Source organism: Gracilinanus agilis, chromosome 4 (genome assembly GCF_016433145.1).
Source record: "Gracilinanus agilis isolate LMUSP501 chromosome 4, AgileGrace, whole genome shotgun sequence".
Classification (NCBI taxonomy): domain Eukaryota; kingdom Metazoa; phylum Chordata; class Mammalia; order Didelphimorphia; family Didelphidae; genus Gracilinanus; species Gracilinanus agilis.
The window spans coordinates 160648609-160671572 of record NC_058133.1 but is presented as its reverse complement, the minus strand read 5'-3'; the positions used below and the strand labels follow the sequence as shown (position 1 = coordinate 160671572).

The window sequence follows — 22964 nt, the reverse complement described above, 5'->3', positions numbered from 1 at the left end:
CATTAGCTCTCCCACATCTCATTTCAGGAACCAGTCATAGTTCTTTAATTTGCCTGGGGTTGAGTGGGTAGGGGAAGGTGGGCAGTGCTTGTGGGATCAATTTCCAGTCTCTTACCTTTCAACTTCTTTTCTGTATCCTTGCACATCTCAAAGGACTCCAGGCCCCTGATTGATTGAATTAAAAGGGAAGGGAATTCAGAGTCCCTGATTGATTAAATTAAAACAAAGGGAGATGAATTTCCATCTCACACTCTCTCATAAAGGTCAGAAAAATAATGCTAGAGGAGGGGAAATTAGCTTTTTCTTTGGGAAAATTTTTTCTAAATTTTCTTTCAGTTAGTAAACTTTTGTCACACCATCTCTTCTTACAAATAGTAAATATGTCCTTAGAACAGAACCTTTAGCTCTCAACTATTTCCTTTTGTTACAGATTCAAGGCACATTATATTTTTTGTTTTCTGTTTTTAGGTATATGTCTTATCAGCTCTTGTGGATAATTATTATTATTAGATCACTATTTGGTATTTCAATTTATTTACATGTATTATTTTATCGTGGTATTTGTAGGCAATTGTTTTTAAAAGAAGGCATTACAATTGGAATAGATGACCAACCCCTTTCCATAGCTTTCTTTTAATATTTAAACATTTTATTTTCTAAGTTACACATTAATGATGAAATCTACAGAAATGAAATACCCTCATGTAAGAAGCTTCAAGTTGGTAGTGAAGTAGTAGTTGTGCTATATTTTTCCGATTGTGTATCCAAAAGAATATTTTATTCAAAAACACTCAGGGAAGATGTTACAAATGCAGTTTTTAGCATCAGAGTTCAAAGGCCCACACTCATTACTTCAGTTGAATATCTTTTTCTCCTTTATTAGATACTTCTAAAGAAGCTGAGTCAGATGGATGAAAGGTAATGTATTTTCTTCTGAATTCCTTCTCTGTTTTTAAATAGAGTCAATCTGCAACATTCTTCCTCATCCAACTGTAAGGAAAGGCTAAAGTCTTGCTAGCACTGGTTTTCCTATGGGTGTCTTAGAACCTAAGGAAAGGGTTAAGAAGAAAGTGTTCATTATGTGGCAATGAATTAACTTGTTTTCATGTCATTGTTTCTTTATGTATTATACTATTTAGGCATTACTCCTCCAGTCAAGAACACCTCATTCATCAACAGAGGAAGTTGGGTCTGAACTCTTTTTTTTTTTTTTTTAAGTTTATTTATTTATTTAATTTTGGCTATTTTTCCATGGTTACATGAATCTTGTTCTTTCCTTCCTATCTTCCCACCCTACCCCTCCAGTAGTCAACAAGCAATTCCACTGGGGTTTACATGTGTCATTTGTGTTATTATTCTCATTGGGGTATGTATATATAAATGCAAATATAAATAAATATATAAATGTATTATAATTCATAATGTAAAGTTTAAATTCTTTTGAGAGTATTTTCAGAATAAGAAACTTCCTACCTCCCCAAATCCAAAAAGTGAAGTGTCTAGAGAAGGCACCATGAAGATGACTGCAGAGACTTTATACTGCATCAAGAAGATCTACAATGAACTTTGGGGTGCAGTTGATTGTATTCTGGGAGGTTGAATGCATTTGTTTTAAATATACACTATTATGCCCAAGGGGACTGCCCCATAATTGTTTTTTTGTCGATGCACCTAGTGTAATCTTTGGATTATTGTTTTTGTCCTCTTTTCTTTTTATCCCCAAATTACTGTAATTTAAAAGTTGGTTATGTTTATTAGATCAATTGGAGAGACCACTCTTCCTCAGATTTCGGGGGTAAGGGGGGGGAAGAATGTGTTATTGGAAATATTGGGGTCTTTGAACTACATTTCCCATGAGCCCAATGGCTTCCTGTTGTTATGCAATGATGTAGACAGAGGGATAAAACTGAGGGGATGGTGTTTCACTTCCTCTTTGCTTCCTATCCACCAGGATGGCAGCAGACAAGGATGCGCCTTTTAAAACTGACTAAGCTAGCATGACATGTGGCTTTATTTTCTAGAGACTACTAATAATCTTTAAAAAATCATAATATTTTTGAAGTTATCATTGTTATATTCATTTTATTTTTTAAACATTGTTGATTCTGAATTCTATATGTTCTGGCAGGTCCTATCAAATCAGAAATGTATTCAGTATTGGCTGATGATGAACATTTGTCCATGGACCAGAAACTCAAGACTAGACTGGTCCCCACATTGATGAAATTTTCATTGAACTCTCCCACTAAGTGTCAAAAAAGGGAATTTCAACCCAGGTTTTCCTGAGTACAAATCAACACTCTGTTCATTGCTTCCCAGGATAAATAATAAGTGCATTATAAAAAGCTATTTCCACCCCCTCCCTTTTATTTTGAGACTAGATCTCTATATCTTACCTAGCCTGCAACTTTGTGGCCCTTGGACTGGAAGAGTTCCTCATAATGGTGATGGATTTTTAGTGAGGATACCCAATCAGTTCAGCTTTCCTGCAGCTTATAACTCCTAGCTCATTATCCTTCTTTATGAGCCTCCTCAGCAATCCCCAAGGATTAAAGGCATGCGCTACCACAACCAACTTATCATTTTTTGATAAGTAGAACTTACCAAGCATTTCTTCTAACTTTATAGTGGCTTCATCATTCACCTTATAAGTAGTACACTCATCAACTCTAAGAGAAAAGTTAATAATGTTATTTCATTAAAAAAAACAAGAAGCAAATAATAGTTGTTATAGCTCTATTACTATTGTACCGTGGCAACAATTTTATATTGTCTCACTCAGAGAAAAAACATTTGCTAGGGCAGCTAGGTGGCTCCATGGATAAAAGAGCCAGGCATGCAGATAAGAAGTGCTAGCTTCACTTCCTTGCTGTGTGACCCTGGGCAAGTCACTTAGCCCCAACTGCCTACCCCTTACTGCTCTACTGCCTTGGAATTGATACTTAGTATCAGAGTATCTGTTCTAAGACAGAAGGATAAAAAAAAGACTGCTGATATTATTCAAGTAGTGTCATTTCATAGGAATCCTCCCGAAGTCCAGCTCAGTTTTTCAGTTCCCACCTTCCCCTTTAATACTCTGACCCTAGCTAAGAAGGACCAGGTAGTGTACCTAATAAAAGGGAAATCCTATTAAGAAGATTAACACATTAAGTGTTATCTATCATTTATAACCTTGGAGTGAATGAATTTACCAAATCTGACTTGGAAAGCAGATTTCCATGGGGGAAAATGGGGAATGAAGAAAATAAATGAGGCTGCTGCATCCTGAAGGAATAGAACTGATTTTGAAAACACAAAATTACCAGAGAACAGAGAACTGAAAGATACACTTTTTGGATGCAACATTGTTCAAGATTGGCCATAGCCCTTCTATATGTTTACTAATACCACAACTAGTTCTCGGAAGCCTAGGGCTGTCATGTTAATCTATCCAAGCAAGTATTAGGTGACTGAGTTATTCACAAAACATATGTGATGATTAATCCTATATGTTCTCTTTTGATACAAAGTATCAAAAGTTCATAGATTTCATAGTTCATAGACAGTTCATAGATTTGCCCTTTTTTTTTAATCATTCACTATTCTTGGTTAATCTAATCAAGGGAGAGTCTTTGTGTCCATAATACTAAAGGGCTGCGTGTTTGGTTGATTAGTCACTGCTAGGCATACACTTGAGTTCTCTTCAAATGTGAAAACAAATATATTGTATCAATATATTTGCTCATGAAGGGAACTTTGATCTAGGTTAGCTGGCCCCTCCTGAGCAACTTGTTGGCCACTTGACCCCAGGGGCTCTTCCTAATGGGGATGGACTTAAGTCAGTTTAGCTTCTTGCAGCTCAACTTCTGGGCTAGAATCTAGAAAATAAATTTGAAGTAGGGCACACATATATTATATCTAGATGCACCTAACTAGTTTTCACATAGAAGTCACATCAGTGACTATCTGTTGCCCAGAGAGCCACCAGCAATGTCACGATACTTACCCTTTGCACTTTGTTACTGCACCCAGTCGAACAAAAGCCGCTAGTGCGTTTTTATACAGGTCAGAAGAAAGCAGCTCGTAACACTGACAGTCTCCTAAAAAGAAGGCAAGTGAAAGCCAATGGACTTTTTGGTCACCTGTTAAAAAAGTTGCCTACCATTGTGAATATGAGACTGACCTGATTCAAGGAGACAGTAAGTAAAGTTCCTGAGTCCAGTGTGGTACTGTTGCTCAGTGAAACTTTCGTTTTCTTCTTTCAGGAGATATTGGCAAATTTTCTGAATTTTTAGGTGGAGGAAAAGAGAAAGACAAAAAAGATTTTTAAATACCATCAATTACTTCATTTATATTATAGGATTTGGTTGTATAATGATAGAAAAAGTGTGTAATTATTCTCATTTCTGTCAAAAGTTAGAGGTACTGCCAAGAGAGCTTTTTACTCAAAGATCAATCACAGAAGAAATGAGACTTGGCCCAGATGGTAGAGAGCGAGGAATAATGGACAAGGTTGTAGAGGTGGCAGCTTTCATCTTGATTGAAGTGAAAACTTCCTAACCAGAGAATTAATCCAAAATCAGTGGCCTGCCTCAGGAGGTACAGGGTTCAGGGGAAGACTGGCTGACTATACATAGATGATATTTTCAGCTAACAGTTTGGAATAGATGCCTTCAGGGTCTTGTCTAACTGTGAGATTCTGTGAAATAAAGTGAATGGATCATCCCATATGTAGGTGTGAGAACTTTGATTAGAAAAGCTTTACAGAAGTAAAATCTCAACAAGACACCTAAACAGGTTGGAATGATACTTAGAAGTAGTTTTTGTTTTTAAACTCTTACTTTATGATTTGGTATCAACTCTAAGACAGAAGAGCAGCAAGGACTAGGCAACTGAAAGTAAATGACTTGTGCAGTCACACAGTTAGGAAGAGTCTGAGGTCAAATTTGAACCCAGGTCCTCCTGACTCCAAGCACTCTATCCATTGTGCTACTTAGCTGTCCCCAGTATGCAGAGGTTTTTAGAATTCCCATGGGTTAACTGAAAGAGGGCTGCCTTTTCTCTTGTATGGCTAATCTTCAGTACACACTTCTTGACAAGGTTTTAAAAAATCTAATAATTTTTGAACCTGGATAAGAGGCAGCTTGATGAGGCATTTATGTGTAGAAGTTATAACTATTTGAAACTTCTCTAGTCAACTATCTTAGACCCAAAATGCTAGTGAAAGGGCAATCTCTTATAAAAATATATTATCTGATAGAAAACAGGTTAAAATTTGGGGAAAAAATATCTTTAGAGTCTTTGGTGGGATGGAAGAAAGAGAACATAAAAAAAGTACATACCCGATAACCTTCCACAAAAGGCTTAAAGAGCAATGCTAAAAATGATACCACAGCATCTCCTTTCTCTGTAACTAAAATGCCTTTTGGAGTTACTTGAATGGCTTCATTTTTAGTAAGCAGGTAACAGCTTTCTTCAAAGTCCTAAAAAGAAGCAAAAAGTAATAGAAAATCATACTTGCCAACTGAGAGCTTAGATTCCCCTCCTTGCTCAAAGGCATATTGGTTCTCTGAGCAATAAATGGACCCCTCAACAAATGCAGCCAGTCCTCCTCTTCCTGGGAAAAATACCAACAGAGCAGTTAATTGCACAACCTTCTAAAGGTTTTTTGATATTTAGAAAGGCAGTTGGCAGACATGCTGATATAACTCCCTTAAAATGTGGTTTCGAAATCAACCAAAATTTAAAAATTTGCTACTTTCAAAACTGCTATAGCTTTGTATGGATCAGATTTACCTGCCACTCATAAGAGGAATCTACCACAGTGCCTCCAAATCCAGGTCTAAATTTGTTCAGTTTAGTATAGCCAGACCACAGAATCTTAATTAGGAATTTTGATTTTAGCAACTGGTTGATCCAGAATTGTTTAGAGTTTTCTCTTAATTTGCCTCTTAGTTTTATGGTCTCCCACCTTTTTAGATATTATGCTCCTATCATTAAAAAGTACTTGGGCATACCCTCCCGATAGTTCCATATTTAGCAACTGCATATATTCCCTGCTATGCTATTATATTAATATAGTATATTATAAAACATACAGAAATAGAAATCAACAGAGAATGAAGCAAAGGTGTAAATACTATTTGATACTAGAGTCAATAGGGACTGACATGGTGCCTTCAGGGAAATCACTTTGGCAGCTGTGTAGAATATGGAATGGTTGCTTTGAGTAGAGAGAAGGAGACCAATACAAGAGATTATTTGAAGCTCAGAATGACAAGACTGGGTAACTGATCTGATGTGTGAAGTGAGGGAAGAATATGGAGTTGAGGATGACACCAAAGGTGTGAACCTGACTGACTATAAGAATGGTGGTACCCTCAGGTAACTTAGAAGAGTGAGTGGATTGTGGGAAAAAAGAAGATAATGACATGTGTGTTGCACACTGAAATCTTATCATACTTAGTTACCCTATGAAACTTATTGTTCCATGGAGACCAGAAAGGTAAACTTGTGTGTGGGGGGTGGGGGTGGGGGTGGGGAAGGGAGTAACAGAAGAGGAGGAGCCACTGGCCTAAAGTATGAAGCCCATCTACTGAGAAGTGTCTATTGCACCTAAAAGGTGATCTGTGAGGCAGAGTATGGATACATTAGGGTGGAGGATATAGTAACTTTTGGAATCTTGATTATATCAATCTGATAATTCAACATTTGCACAACCACAGGAGGCTAGCAGTACTAGGGGATAGTATAGTGGGGGAAATCTGGTGATATGAATTAAATGTGTATCATGGCATGACTTGCAAGGACTGTGGTTAACTAATCAGATGGGTCATATCATCATCACACCCTCCCCACAATAGTAATTATAGATTTGATTCTTAACATAACTCTTCACTCATTATGGCTCTACAGTCCCTCACTGTAAGAAAAATTAAGGGAGGCTTCCAGCAAATAGGGTAGACTCCCTGTGAGGAACGTAGAGGAGGACATGAACAAGAATTAGTTTAGTCATGAATGTGATTTGATTTTCATCACTGGAGAAAACTTCAGAACTGATGTGATCACAGGGTCCATTTAAGTGCCCGAGTACTACTCATAATTCTTCTCTTCTTCCATTCCCTGCTAGGATTTTCCAAACGAACTTATATTCACCTTTGGCCAACAAATTTCTCCACTTTGCAAAGAAATCTAAGGTTTGTCAAGTGAGATGGTTTCTAGGCTCTCTTGGATTTCAGGCTGTGGTAATTTATACTATTTTAAGTTGTAATGGTCTATATATCTATGTTCCTTTACCCACTTTGCCTTCTCAAAATATTCTGTATACTTTGAAAAACTTGGGAATTCTGTTCAACACTATGACCAATCACAAATCCCACAAATCCAAAGGACTCGTGAAGAAACAGGCTATCCACCTCCAGATAAAGAGGTAAAAGACTCAAAGTGCAGTATGAAATAATTTTCTTTTGTTTTCCCCTCTCTCTCTCTTTTCAGGAATCTGTTTTGATTGGTTATAAATATTTGCAACACATTTTGGTTTTCTTGCCTTCTCAGTGGATGAGGGGGTGGGAAAGGGAAGAGAATAAAGTAGGAAATGAAAATAAAATTGGATTAAAAAACAAAAGTTTGCTTAAATATGAGTAAAATGAGAATTGTTTTAAATCACATGTCATGCCATTTATAAAATTAAGTGTTGCTTGTAATCAATACCCTAACAAGTCAAGAATCTGATTATATAGAGATAGCTGATTAAGAAATGGCTGCCACAAGAGAGGCACACATATATTTCTAGATAGAACTATGAACTAAGTCAATCATTCTGGAAGGCAATATGAAATTATGCTTTTAAAAAGTGACTAAAATGTCCATATCCTCTGATCCAGAGCTGCCAATAGTAGGCATATGGCTCCTGGGAGGTTAAAACAGAAAGGTCCCACATACACCAAAATATTCATGATAGTATTTCTTATGATAACAAATAACTAGAAACAAAGATGCCTAATGATTGAGGAAAGGCCAAATTGTAGTATGTAATGAATTCTAATAAAATATTAATCTATTTTATAGGAAGGAATATGAAGAATTCAGAGAAACATCAAGAGACTTTTATGAACTGATGTTGAATGAAGTAGGCAGAAATGGGAAAACAATATATATGAGAATTATAATAATATAAACTAAAAAACCCCCAAAACTGAAAATGAACAGAGTCCACTAAATGAACTGTCTATTTAAATGCTTTACAATAAATCAGCAAGCCTAGCCCCAGAGGATAACTGAGAAAATAGTTTCTCTTTTTACAGAGAGAGAGGTTTTATGGATGTCAAATACTGCATATACTTTCATATTTCATTAATATATTGGTTAGCAGTACTAAACTGCCTCTTTCCTTCTTTCTTACAAGATATAGTTTGAGAGAAACTCAGTTGATGTAAAAACAAAAGATAATGTATCTGTTTTTAAAATTACTTTACCATCAGTAACTAATTATTTCCTATGTTATGATTCTATATTAGGATTTCAATTTAATTTCTTGTGATGCTACTCAGTGCTCACTATGTCTAGTGATTTCACATTCTTCTTATAGGAAATAATAATTATATAAAGGTAGGAGGTTTCTGTGTTGTCTCCAAATTTTTGGTCCCTTTTGTTTCCTGATCTTCAGCTATATTTCCAAAACATTTCCCCAGACCCTTCCCCTTCAATCCTCAATACCTACCTTCATAACAAAGGCTACACAAGCATTACAATATATAATGATGGAGTTTGGAGGGTCTTATGGTCTTCCTAGAATTTCTCTATCTCCTCATTCTTTACAGCAGATCATGGCCCATAAGCATCTATCATTTTCGTGGTGGTCTTTTTCTTTTTTAAAAAATCGTTACCTCCTGTCTTAGAATCAAGACTAAATATTGGTTTCAAGGCAGAAGAGCAGAAAGGGAAAAAAAATGTGAAGGAAGGGGGCCTAGCAGTACCAGATATTAAACTGTACTATAAAGCAGCAGTCATCAAAATGGTATGGTATTGGCTAAGAGACAGAAGAGAGGATCAGTGGAATAGACTTGGGGTAAGTGACATCAGCAAGACAGTGTATGATAAACCCAAAGAGCCCAACTTTTGAGACAAAAATCCACTATTTGACAAAAACTGTTTAGAAATTTGGAAAATAATATAGGAGAGATTAGGTTTAGATCATCACCTCATACCCTACACCAAGATAAATTCAGAATGGGTGAATGACTTGAATATAGAGGGAAACTATAAATAAGTTAAGTGAATGCAGAATAGTATACTTGTCAGATCTCTGGGAAAGGAAAGATTTTAAAACCAAGCAAGAGTTAGAGAAAACTACAAAATGTAAAATAAATGGTTTTGATTATATCAAACTAAAAAGCCTTTGTACAAACAAAAACAATGTAGCCAAAATCAGAAGAGAAACAACAAATTGGGAAAAAAATCTTTATAACAAAAAACTCTGACAGGGGTCTAATTACTCAAATATATAAGGACTTAAACCAATTGTATAAAAAATCAAGCCATTCCCCAATTGATAAATGGGCAAGAGACATGAATAGGCAATTTTCAGGTAAAGAAATCAAAAGTATCAATAAGCACATGAGAGAGTGTTCTAAATATCTAATAATTAGAGAAATGCAAATCAAAACAACTCTGAGGTATCACCTCACACCTAGCAGACTGGCTAAAATGAAAGAAGGGGAAAGTAATGAATGCTGGAGGGGATGTGGCAAAATTGGGACATTGATGCATTGCTGGTGGAGTTGTGAACTGATCCAGCCATTCTGGCTGGCAATTTGGAACTATGCTCAAAGGGCTATAAAAGACTGCCTGCCCTTTGATCCAGCCATACCATTGTTGGGTTTGTACCCCAAAAGATCATAGATAAACAGACTTGTACGAAAATATTTATAGCTGCGCTTTTTGTGGTGGCAAAAAACTTGAAAGCAAGGGTATGTCCTTCAATTGGGGGAATGGCTGAACAAATTGTGGTATATGCTGGTGACAGAATACTATTGTGCTCAAAGGAATAATAAACTGAAGGAATTCCATGTGAACTGGAAAGATCTCCAGGAATTGATGCAGAGCGAAAGGAGCAGAGCCAGAAGAACATTATACACAGAGACCAGTACACTGTGGTAAAATCGAATGTAATGTACTAGAAGCAATGCAATGACCCAGGACAATTCTGAGGGATTTAGGGAAAAGAATGCTACCCACATTCAGAGGAAGAACTACAGGAGTGGAAACAAAAGAAAAACAACTGCTTGAACACATGGATTGAAGCTGACATGACTGGGGATGTAGACTCGAAAGTACCACACCAATGCAACTATCAACAATTTGGAAATAGGTCTTGATCAATGACACATGTTAAAACCAGTGGAAATGGACATCGGCTATGGCGGGGGAGGTCAGGGGGTGAAGGGGAAAGTAAGAGCATGAATTATGTAATCATGTTAACTTTTCTTAAAAATAAATATTAATAAATGTTTAAAAAATAAAAAAAAAGAAGAGCAATAAGGGCTCAGCTATGGGGGTTAAGGGTCTTGCCCAGGGTCACACAGCTAAGACTTATCTGAGGCCAGATTGCAACTCAGGACCTCACATCTCCAGTCCTGGCTCTATGAGCCACCTAGCTGTCCTCATGGTGGTCTTTTTGCTTAAGTTTATTATGAGCACTGCAATTTAAGATAATAGGATGTCTTCTTTGCCTTTGGAAACATGACAAAAACAATTTTGCTGATCCTTTTGGCTTTACTAAGAAGAACTGGTAAGCTATCCTTCCAAATAAGTTGCAATTCCTTCATCTGCTGGCTTCTTTTGTAATCCTATGTATTTTATTTCATGCATTTAAAAATATTATTCTGAAAAGAGGTCTATAGGCTTTACCAGACGATAGCCAAGGGGGGCCATGAAAGGAAAATGGTTCAGAACATCAGTATTATAGTATTTAAGGTATAGGAAAGGGTACTACTGATGAAGTAGAATGTTAATCAAATAATGCATTTTAACTGATTGTGACCTTTTTTTCCTTTTTCAAGATTCCTAGAAATGTTACCTCAAATTATGTTGGGCTAGAGATGTCTTAGAGCAGTGATTCCCAAAGTGGGCTCCACTGCCCCCTGGTAGGTGCTACAGCGATCCAGGAGAGGCAATGATGGCCACAGGTGCTTTTGGGGGCAGTGAATAACTATAAGGGGGTGGTGATAGTATGTGACAGGGGGCGCTAAGTAATATTTTTTCTGGAAAGGGGGCGGTAGACCAAAAAAGTTTGGGAACCACTGTCTTAGAGCAAGGAAGAATGCTGATTTGAACACGTCTCTCTCTGAGTTAGAAATTCTTGGATTTAGAAAACTGATAAACTTGCCACACTAAGTAATTAATGTCATCAGAACTCATGATACACATATGCTATTTGTTTATAAAGGCTTTACCTTCAGTGAATTTCCTGGAAAGAAGATGAATTCATCTGAAAACACATCACGGAGGAAGTCAAAGCAGCTATAGATGTCCTCTGGAAATAAGTTCATTACCAAAGTTTACAATACTCTTTTTTCAAGACAGCCAACAAAATCTTTAGAAAATATTAATCAATCTATGAAATAAAGTGCAACATTTCAAAGATGACATTGTTCCAACTCTTATTCATATACAAACACCCCAGGAAATGAGAATTCAGTTCTACTCAAAAAAGTTAAAGTCAAACCAAGTATATCTTTATGGTGGTAAAATTTATATAAGCTTCAATATCTATGACCAAATTCCCTCAGTCCAGTCCAGTTTTAAAATAATTACAGCTAATGACTGCAAGATTTCTATTCGAATTGAATTTGTAATCAACAATGCTTCAGGTTGCTCACCAAAGTTCCTTAAGAAGTCAGTTACCTCTTACATTTCCCTCCTGGTTATCACATATCAACAATTTCCTGATGAAGAAGGAAGGAAACTTTGGAACTACATTCAATTAGGTACACCTTATCTTCCCATCTAGACTGTAACTTCCTTATTTGAAGGGACTTTTGTACCACAGGACCTAAAGTGATATTTAGTGAATCACTAATCCACTGGTTGACTAATTCTCTAACTTTTATGTATTTCTTAGGTGGAAGTCATATCACTTTACTTGATTTGTTTCCTTATCCATAAAATGAAAGGACCAAACCAGATGGTACTGAAAAGCCCTTGCAAGTCTAAATTTAGAAATGGAAGGTATGAGAAGGTTACCTGAGCAAGAAGCTTTAAGGTGCTATAGGTACCACAAGTTCCCTGAGCCATATAATTAAATATGTGGTATTTCAGTGGATAGGGCAGCAGGAAGATTGCAAACACTACAAATTATGGACAAATCTTTTCCAAACATATAATCATATTCTGAAAAGTTACCTTTCCTGAAACCAGATGCCATCTGCAGTGATATAGCCAAAAAAGAAGGACGTACAAAAACGTTAAGCAACTGATTCTTGTAGCCTACACACATAAGGATAATGATATGCCGGAAATCGAGTCCCTCAGCATTTTCTGGTTCTCCATTTTCCTCTTTCAGAACCACTTGATCCTTAGTAATACTGACGATGTTAGAATGCAGAAGAATGGAAGAATGTATAACTTCATCAGGAGCTATATTATCTGCACACAAAAGGACAGAGGATGCAGGCAGATGACAAAAGGAAGTAGAAGGGACCTCTTTTTGTGTTCAGGTCATATCTATCTATCTATCTATAAATATATAAATGTCTATATATGTATATAAAAATAGATATGTATTTAAAGCTTTTAAAAGACTTACAAACATATTCTACCCTCTAAGGACTCTTACAATCTTTGCCAAAAATAAAAACAAAACAAAAATGGATCAGCCACCCAAGAATGTAATATGATTTGGTTCCAATTTTTAAAAACATTTCCCTTCATCACTTGATTTACCTCATCGCCTGAAGTGTTTTAAAAATAATATATATGAGAAAAATAGTGATGGAAAGTGCTTTGATCAAACAGATGAAAAAGTTTATATGGTTTCTTTCTATTAAGATATATCAAGTCAGTACTCAAAACTTTGAATTATTGAAATAACATCATACAAAGATCCTAAGATGTAAATCTTGTAGTTTGCATTCAGATTGGAGAGCTACTTTATATCATCCCCTTTCAGCTGACAGTATATTTCCAGGGAGGTTGGACTAGATCCTTGTTGGTGAAGCCATAGCACAGGTGCCCAGGCATGCCTAAGGGGGCTGTTCCATTCCCCCTCTCCATAGCACCTGAGGATATTTTTCACATCCCTACCCCTCTGCCCAGCAGCCCAATGCGAACATTTCCTCCCTCCACTGTCTGGGGTAATGCACCGGGAGGCTCACAAGCAGCTTGAATGTGCAGTTTGAGTACACAGTCTTAAAAACATTCAGCAGATGATTGCTAAGGCATTGTCTTTCTAAAATTTAGTGACAAATGCCTTAAGAAAAAAAAGAAAGCTTGTCATGACTAATTTGGAGGTGCTCTAAGAATAAGAGAAGCATGTCATAAGGAGCACACAGCTGAAGGATGAAAATAAAATAGACTTTCAGGATGAAAAGTAACTGTACAAAGAAGTATTATCTTTGAACTCATGTGTTCACACTGAAATAAGACTGACTCTAGGCCCTCACCTCTACTCCACTCTATCACAGTTAATCCAAGAAGCAATCTCATAAAATCACTTTGAATTTCATCATACAAGTACATGTGGTCCTAGAAAACCAGAGGTTGTGGTCTTGTTAAGAGTTATATATATATATATATATTTTAAGAAGTTAAGAGATTATACGTCACTCCTTTTTGTACCTAATGATACTACTGTATGATGAGAAGACATTTCTTATAATGGAAGCAACCTACATTCAACCTCTGCTGGACAGATAGTTGCAGGTAGTTTGCTTAAAGATTTAAGAGGCCATCATAATAACAATAGCTAGCATTTATAGAGAGTCTACTATGTGTTAGACACTGTGCTAAATACTTTACAAATATTATCTCATTTGATTGTCAGAACAACCCTAGGAAGTAGGTGCCATTTTTATCCTATTTTACAATTAAGGAAAAGGCAAATAGGTTTAATTGACTTGCCTAAGTCTCAGGTTAGGAAGAATAAGTCTCTGAGCCAGGATAGGTAAATGATCCAGACTGTGTACTTCTTGAGTGTACAATGCTTTATAAGGAAGGGATGGGGGTGGGAAGCTTATAAGTAGGTTTCTTTTCCATCTGTTTACATTCACTCTTAGTTGGGAATTCTGATTTGTTTTGCTTATCTCAGCTGAACCTCCCCCCACCCCCCATATGTGATATTTCTCTTCTTTCCCTCATCAGAATATGAGTAACTTGATGGCAAGAACTTTCTTATTTTTCTATTTGTACTCTAGACCCTGTGCTTAGCACAGTTGGTAAATAGTAAACACTTAAATGCTTTTCTGCTCTATTCTCTGACGTTATCAGAGAATGCTTTAGATTTAAGGAGAGAAGGCTAGAAATGGGGGGAATTAAAGCAAATGCCTTCCTATAGGAGCAGTTATTTCAAGTTACAAAGGAAGTTTTAAAAGACCTAAACAGCGAATCCTTATATTGCAATAAATGGTGATATACAATGCAATAAATGGGAAATAATGCCTGCCATGTATTAGACACATAGTTAAGAACTGTAGAAGTAAAAAAAAAATTTTTTTAAACCCTTACCTTCCGTCTTGGTGTCAATACTGTGTATTGGCTCCAAGGCGGAAGAGTGGTAAGGATGGGTAATGGGGGTCAAGTGACTTGCCCAGGGTCACACAGCTGGGAAGTGTCTGAGGTCAGATTTTAACCAGGACCTCCTGTCTCTAGGTCTGGCTCTCCACTGAGCTACCCAGCTGCCCCCAAAAGTAAAACTTTTTAAATGATAACCATGTTTCCTCTATAAATGATTATTTCGAGGGGGGATAATTCTAGTTAAATTCCTTAAAAGTACAAATCCTAGAAATTTAAGAATTAAGAAACCCTAATCCAACTTTTGCTTTGCCACACTTGATGCTCACAGGATTATGTTCAAAGCTACATAAGAATATTTATAAAACATGCATTAGTCAAGGATTGTACAAAACTTGGCAACTCCTCTGAAGTCTTTTAACAATCTATGGGGGCAAATATGTTGTAGATATTAACCTCATTTTTTTAAGAGAGGAAAATAAATATCTTTTTTTTTTTGGCCTTTCAGTACAATGCTTTAACTTAAAAGACTCTGTACCAGTACCTCTAGGGTCACCATCTTCTTGAATTAAGACATAAGGGGAAAAAAATGTTCAAACTTTCTACATACCAGGCCAAATTAGAAATCCTCCAAAGGCCTGTGTTAAACCTTTCAGCCAGATAGTCTTTTCAACCAAAACATCAAAGTCCATTCCTTGTAAGTTCTGAAGTAATACAGTGGCCACTAGAATCCACGGGGTCAGAGCCATATTTTCAATTTGTAGAAGCTCCAGTTTGTACGCAACATCAATGACAAATGCATGCATATCCTCAGATGGTTTCTGGGGGATGTGTCTACAACAAAAAGCCAGAAAGAGAGATTACTGCCTAGGACAATGTCAAAAGAGAAATGGATGGGGAAAAAAGAGATCTTGCTCTGTGAGCTATCTTTAAAAAGCTGCTAAAAAAGTACTTTCATAGCTTACAAACAAGAATCATCCTGCATAAGATCTTTTACTATAATACAATGGGACCTTAAACCTGTCCCTTCTAGCAGTGTATATAGGCACTAGAGAGTAAATACAGTCCTATCTTTCTCAGACCTGGATTAAGCACTTTCAGTGTTTTGTAAAAGTAAAAAAAGATTTGTACTTTACAAGTCACAGAAATAAATATACATATATGATTTGGCTGGCCTATCAGTAATGTTCTGCATCTAGGTATTAAGTATTTCTTGATAATAATGTTTCTTTTGGGCAGCTAGTCATGTACTGATTCTCTCCTATGAAAAGAAAAGCATATCACCTGGTCTTCTCTGTTTTGCATATATGTCAAGTGTCTTATAATGCTATACCTAGATAGAGATAAGAAGCTGTTCTGAAAGAAACAGGAACCTGACCTGTTCATTAATTTGTTAAAGAATTAAACCAACTTCTAATCCCAAGTGTTGATTATAAGAATTATAATCATCCATATTTTACATTTAAAGCAATTATTTTCATAATCTTATTAAAACATAGCACTTGGTACCTGGGAACCAAATTATATGGACCCCGACTCATTCTCCCAGTTGCCATGGATCGAAGTGATAAAGGTTCTCCAAAATATACATAAATGCTGCCATAATTCTCACCAAGTACTTTCCTTGCTTTCAATAGACCCTAAGACATGCAGCAAAAAAAGACAAACATAAATTTGAGAAACATTAATATTTTAAAAAGAATAATATTAAGGCTAAAAATGAAAACATTTACTTACAGTTGTTGATTCTTTTGGCTTAGGAACTCCTAGAAGTTCGTATGCATATAGGGTTTCTTCTAATGTTCTGTCATAACTGATGCTAATTGGAACAAGGTAGGTGTCAAAAACTTCTCTCTTAAAAAATGGTTCCATTACAATATTAAGAAGACCTATAAACAAAGGAATATGGGTCATATGACTTGATGATCAAAAAGTCAAATTAAATTATGCCAGTGCAAATGGAAATTTAAATATATGTTGTATACCAGCTATAAAAAATAACACTGAATACTACTACTATGTTCATGGAAGAACAGAAATGATATTCTCTGAAATACCAGAATTAAATAGCTTCATGCTTTCAAAATCAACTTAATTCTCCTACAGTGACCCAATCTGTAAATTGACCTACCAAATTTAGGTGTCAAAGTTTTAGATGAGCGGCTTCTTGTTCCTTCAAGGAAAAATTCAACTGGAGCATAACCATTCTGAGAGAGAGAGAGAGAAAGAGAGAGAGAGAGAGAGAGAGAGAGAGAGAGAGAGAGAGAGAGAGAAACAACCCAATATCAGTCAAAGTAGCAAATCCTTATTTTGATTCCCTTTCCCATTTCCTTCAGCCTTCCAAGTAATATTTAACCAGATACACATTTATTTATTTGTTCATTCATTTATCCATTTATTTATTTTTGTTTGTTTTTAAGCCTTTACCCTTTTGTTTCAGAATCAATACTAAGCATTAATTCCAAAACAAGAAGAGAAATAAGGGTTAGGCAATTGAGGTTAAGTGACTTTCCCAGAGCCATGCAGCTAGGAAGTGTCTGGGACCAGATTTGAAGCCAGGATCATCCCTCCTCCAAGCAGGGCTCTCTTCCACTAAGCTACTTAGCTGCCCCCACCTTATATTTATTCTTAATCAAAGGAGATGCAATGATAAAACATAAAAACTGTGCATCCCAAATAGAAGAGATGGCAAGCCTGCTCAGCAGACCCTAATGACATCTAACAGAAAACTTTAATGAAAATAATTGAATCTTCACATGAAAAGTGTTTGGTGATCAGTTGTATTTACCCGTAACATGGTTTTTACATATTCAGAAAACACAGACCAGTAGAGTTTATTTCCACCAAATGTACGCCGCATGAAAAAGGCACCTGACATTCGTAACAGCTCACCCACCAATTTCATTCCCAGGAAATCTAAAAACATATAACATTAATGTTAATGTTCATTCACAGATGTAGTTAATTTTTCTAAAGATATGAATTCATACCCCAAAGTGAAAGATTATACTTTGTATGTAAATTATTCCTAAGGTCTATTCTCAATAAGATGATTAAACATCAACAAGTAGTTGGATCTAATATAGCAGGGGGAAATAAAAGTCCATGGGCCAGATGTGGTCCAGCAGACTTTTTTGACCAATCCTTCACAATAGTATTAACAACTATGTCCAGCCTGAAGCCAGCATTAACTAGCAATGACAGGTGGCTTAATTTACATTTATATATAATTTCAAAGGTCTTTCCTCACAATAATCTTAATGTGGTCATATCAGTCCCAAAGCGATGCCTTCAATATGAATATGACATTTAACTTATTTTGATTAGCTTACCATGCCTGGTACTACCCACTATTACTCCTATTCCTCCCTTCTTTCCCTTTCATCATCATCATCATCATCATCATCATCATCATCATCATCATCATCATCATCATCATCATCATCATNCATCATCATCATCATCATCATCATCATCATCATCATCATCATCATCATCATCATCATTGATAACAGGTATGGAGTACTTTGAGCTCTGTGAAATACTTTATATAATTTAGTCCAATTGAACTTCACAGTAACTCTATGAAATAGATGCTGTTACTATCTTTACTGTACAGATGAGAAGACTAAGACTGAGACAGATGAAATGACTCACTTGCCCAAAGTCACGTAGTTGGTGAGTGTCTTAGGCAGGATTTGAATTCAGATTTCCTAATCCCAAATTCAGTGTTCTATCTATTAAGCCGTCTAGCTTCTAAATGGGCTAACATGTTTGTTCACTAAAAGTACTATGGATTCAATAAAAAGAGGCAGAAGTCTCTTGATCTTAGCTGTCATAAACTTAGATAAAATAATTAATAGCTTAATAGTTGTATGCCTCAGTGTCCCCAACTTTCAGACAAACTCACAAGAAAGTATAAGAAAAATTTTAAAGAACTTTTTAGTCCCTGGCAGTTACATTTTAACTTTATTTAGTACATGCATTTACTACTGATACATTTACATAATTGTTATCTTTCTCATTAGCTCACCACTTTCCTGACATATCTACCTAGAATATGACTTGTTAAAAGCAGACTACTTGCCCATTCCTGCTGCAATGACAGGTACAGATAAATCATAGGTGTATAAAATATATGACAGCAACAAAAAGTCAATATAACTTCTATGACTAGGCAGCAGAACAACTGGATGCTCCTGGATAGCCCGTTGTAGCTTTAAAACAAGAAAGAAGAGTACAATTTTAATTATGTTTGCTTTACACATTGTTTCAAATAAGAAAGGATTAGGAAGGCATATCTGTATGTTTGGAGTGGAAATATACTACTAATCTCTGATCCATCTGAATTCATACCTTCTCCCCTATCTCTAAGTTTTGCCTTAATCTGAAATGACATTAAAAATACTATTTTAGGAGTACACTTCAGCAATTTTGGATGAATTTGACTGAAATCATGGCTCAGGTGCTAGAAAGACTTCTTTAGGACAAAAAAAATGTATAAATAAATTTTAGCACTAGATACCATAAAACCTAAAACTAATCCAACTACATGCAATGATATAGAGAAAGAAAGAATTACAAAGAAATTCTATATATTAAAAACAAGTAGGTTACACTGAAGCTTCTAGTTAGCATTAACCAAAGAAATTGCCATCTCTGGGAAGAATTTGGCATTTACACCATCTGATAGCTTTCTCTCTTTACTGTTCCAAATATCATTTTTCCTTAAGCTTTCCACACCACTTTTCTTTCTATTCCCTCAAATGAAGAACCTACTTCTTTACTGAAACTCCAGTTTTGATTCTGGATTTTCATTGATCACAACAAGTCTGCTGGATTTATATGATGGTGTCAAGAGTATGTGAGCATCTTCCACAGGTTTGATATCAAGATTGCCAGGAGAACAATTTTACTTTACTGAGAAAATAAGAGGTAGGGTTATAAAGCAATACAGAAACCAGAGGACTTATAGGGTAGCTGTCCCCCATGTCTGGAATGCTCTCCCTCTTTACCTTTGCCTCTTAGAATGTCCAGTTTTCTTCAACAATTAGCTCAACTCTCACCTTCTATAGGAGTCTTTCCCCAGTCTCCTCCCTCAGTGCTTTCTACTTCCCCTACCCCCAAATAGCACCCACTGAAGTTAGTCCAATTCTAGGAGCAATCCACACTAACTAGATAATGCCTGAGGCAGTCTACTATGGAGCATCCCTTAAGGTATCCCAAGAGTAAATTTAATTAGTTCCTGAATCATAACTTTCAGAGAGCCTTAAAAATCAAAGGTTGCTTTTAGAGTCAGGGTCAATCTGGAATGGGTAGGTAGAGACTGGTTTAAAACGATAACTCATTAGGGGACTCACCTAAGATTGGACCTGGTTCCAAAAACTGATCTGGTCTTTGGTATCTGAGTGCATAGGGTAACAGGAAAATTCGTGAATCATCTTACTATCAAGTTTTTTTTTTTTTTTTTGGAAAAGTGAGTTTCTAACAATTACAATTGCTAACTACCTCTCACCTTTTGCTCTATATTATTTCCCCTCATCCAAAATTCTTTAATGCCATTTCCAAACTCCATTTCCTTTATTCAAACATAAGCTCTCCTGGGATTGCTGATATCAAACCTGTGGAAGATGCTAACACACACTTAATGCTGTCATATAAACACATCAGACATGTGACCTCTAGAGACTCAGGATCAAAACTGGAGTCTCAATAAGGAATTTCTGATAAGAAAGTGAACAGAATGCTAGTGTCTTTCCTAGAGACTATGGGCCTTATGAATGATGAGACTCATCTGGAGAGGTCGAGGCTAGGTCTGTTTGAAGGAGTCCCAAACCTACTTCACAGATTCATGGTTAAATAAGGAAGTGAATTCATAAGTATAAGAAGAAGGGAAAAAAATCATTAAAATGGAAAACAAATGGAATGAGTGAAAAGAATAGGTTGAAAGGCCTGAAGAGTAAGGGTTATATGAGATCAAGCAGCTGTCTGAAGGAAAACACATATCAAAATATATTATAAAAACAAGCTGTCAAGATTATGGCTTCAAGAAACAAGAACTTCTTTTCTGATTAGCCTTCAAGGCTCATTCTATTTCTTAACCTAACTTAACCTAACTCAAACTAAATGTTGCCAAGATACAATCTCTTTAAGTTGATTGGAGAGATGTTTTTAGACATTCCACCAAAGTAGAAAGTTATAAAAGAGTTATGAGTGACTGAGAAGCAGACCCACCTTTTAAAATTAAGTATTTATGTCAATACTCACTCTCTGAATACCTTCTTCATTCACACACACCTTCTCGTAAATGCGTTTAAACACTTTACTTAAACTGAAAGCAAAAAATCGGATGGCTCCCAGGCGCAATTTGTGAGCCATCTCATCCAAGATTTCAGAAGCTTCCTCTTGGATTATATCAGTAGACTCATGTGTTTCCTTGGAAATCTGGATAGAAAGGGGGAAAAAGTCACTTTGGAAGAAATGAATATAGATATTCTTGTCTTTCAAATAAGAAGGATGTATGGGATGAAGAGGACCGAACCAGAGTAGAAAAGAGATGGTAAATCCTCCTGTCCTTTCTACCTCTAAAAAAATCTCTAAAATCCATTTCCTTTTTTCTGTTTTCACTCTCAGAATCTTAAAATAGGATCCTCTTTATCTTTCCTCTAGAGTCAAATTTTTGAAATAGTTTCCTATTTGGTTTTTGGACTATAATCTTACCTTCCTTCCCCCTCTGATCTACCTGACTCTGCTCCATATTAGTTTTCTGAAGCACAACTCTGATCATGCCAATCCACTGTTCAAAAACGTCATTAGATTCCCATTATGCATCAAATAAAGTGCTCTGACAATTTGTCTGCTTCCTCCTTTATTGGCTTTATTTCTTAGCATTTGCCTTCATGTAACCTAGGTTCCAAACAAACATAGGACTAATGAGCTGATCCCCATATACACCTTTCCAAAAGTCTTTGCAATGTTCTTTCCCTTCCATCTAACTCTTTACCAAAACTTCAAAACCAAATTATCCTATTTATGCCTTTCTAGCTCTTCACATCATAAGGATACCAGTGGCTCTTGTAAGCTAGCCTTATTTTCACCATGTGAGCAGTTTACCATGTTTGTTTTGAATTTTTCATGACTAGCTCATGGCAATGATGCACCTTTTATTGTTCTCTGGATGATTTCAATCTCAATTCTTCAAAGACTGAAGCATTCTATTAAACACTTAAAGACAAACAACATGACTAGAATATATTGGAATTAAAAAGATGGGCCTTTGTTTCAGATAGATCAATCTATCAATAAACATTTATTAATCATTCACTAGGTGAAAGGCATCCTGCTATACTTGGGAATAAAAAGTCCCTTGGAGCTTATATCCCAATGGGGAAGAAAATCTATATAAGTCAGAATATTCAAGATAGAGAGTAGATAGAAAAAATTACAAGATGTAAAATAAATGATTTTGATTACATTAAATTAAAAAGGTTTTGTACAAACAAAACCAATGCAACCAAAATTAGAAGGGAAGCAACAAATTGGGAAAAAATCTTTATAATAAAAACCTCTGACAAAGGTCTAATTACTCAAATTTATAAGGAGCTAAATCATTTGTACAAAAAAATCAAGCCATTCCCCAATCGATAAATGGGCAAGGGACATGAATAGGCAATTTTCAGATAAAGAAATAAAAACTATTAATAATCACATGAAGAAGTGTTCTAAATCTCTTATAATCAGAGAAATGCAAATTAAAACTACTCTGAGGGGGGCAGCTGGGTAGCTCAGTGGACTGAGAGCCAGGCCTAGAGACAGGAGGTCCTAAGTTCAAATCCGGCCTCAGACACTTCCCAGCTGTGTGACCCTGGGCAAGTCACTTGACCCCCATTGCCTACCCTTACCACTCTTCCACCTATAAGTCAATACACAGAAGTTAAGGGTTTAAAATAAAAACAAAACAAAACAAAAAAACTACTCTGAGGTATCACCCCACACCTAGCAGATTGGCTAACATGACAGCAAAGAAAAGTAATAAATGTTGAAAGGGATGTGGCAAAATTGGGATATTAATACATTGCTGGTGGAGTTGTGAATTGTTCCAACCATCCTGGATGGCAATTTGGAACTATTCCCAAAGAGTGCTAAAAAGACTGCCTGCCCTTTGATCTAGCCATACCATTGCTAGGTTTATACCCCAAAGAGATCATAAGGATAAAGACTTGTACACAAATATTTATAGCCACACTCTTTGTGGTGGC

The 22964-nt window shown here is 36.1% G+C and overlaps 1 protein-coding gene across 2 annotated transcripts in view; it reads right to left on the bottom strand.

The window, feature by feature from the left end:
• Positions 1-756: 756 nt before the first annotated feature.
• The window catches only part of GNPAT (glyceronephosphate O-acyltransferase), a 57342-nt gene continuing 35134 nt past the window's right edge, over positions 757-22964 (bottom strand). For both annotated transcript variants that reach the window (XM_044677133.1, XM_044677132.1), the window contains exons 3-16: positions 20974-21150; positions 18794-18923; positions 17495-17622; positions 16838-16913; positions 16444-16595; positions 16216-16346; positions 15317-15540; positions 12382-12624; positions 11433-11512; positions 5322-5462; positions 4163-4262; positions 3986-4079; positions 2605-2669; positions 757-1047 (exon numbers count right to left, since the gene is read on the bottom strand). In XM_044677133.1, coding sequence (XP_044533068.1) covers positions 1004-1047; positions 2605-2669; positions 3986-4079; positions 4163-4262; positions 5322-5462; positions 11433-11512; positions 12382-12624; positions 15317-15540; positions 16216-16346; positions 16444-16595; positions 16838-16913; positions 17495-17622; positions 18794-18923; positions 20974-21150 — 1785 coding nt within the window. In that variant the 3' untranslated portion in view covers positions 757-1003. The remainder of the gene's footprint in view (positions 1048-2604; positions 2670-3985; positions 4080-4162; positions 4263-5321; positions 5463-11432; positions 11513-12381; positions 12625-15316; positions 15541-16215; positions 16347-16443; positions 16596-16837; positions 16914-17494; positions 17623-18793; positions 18924-20973; positions 21151-22964) is intronic.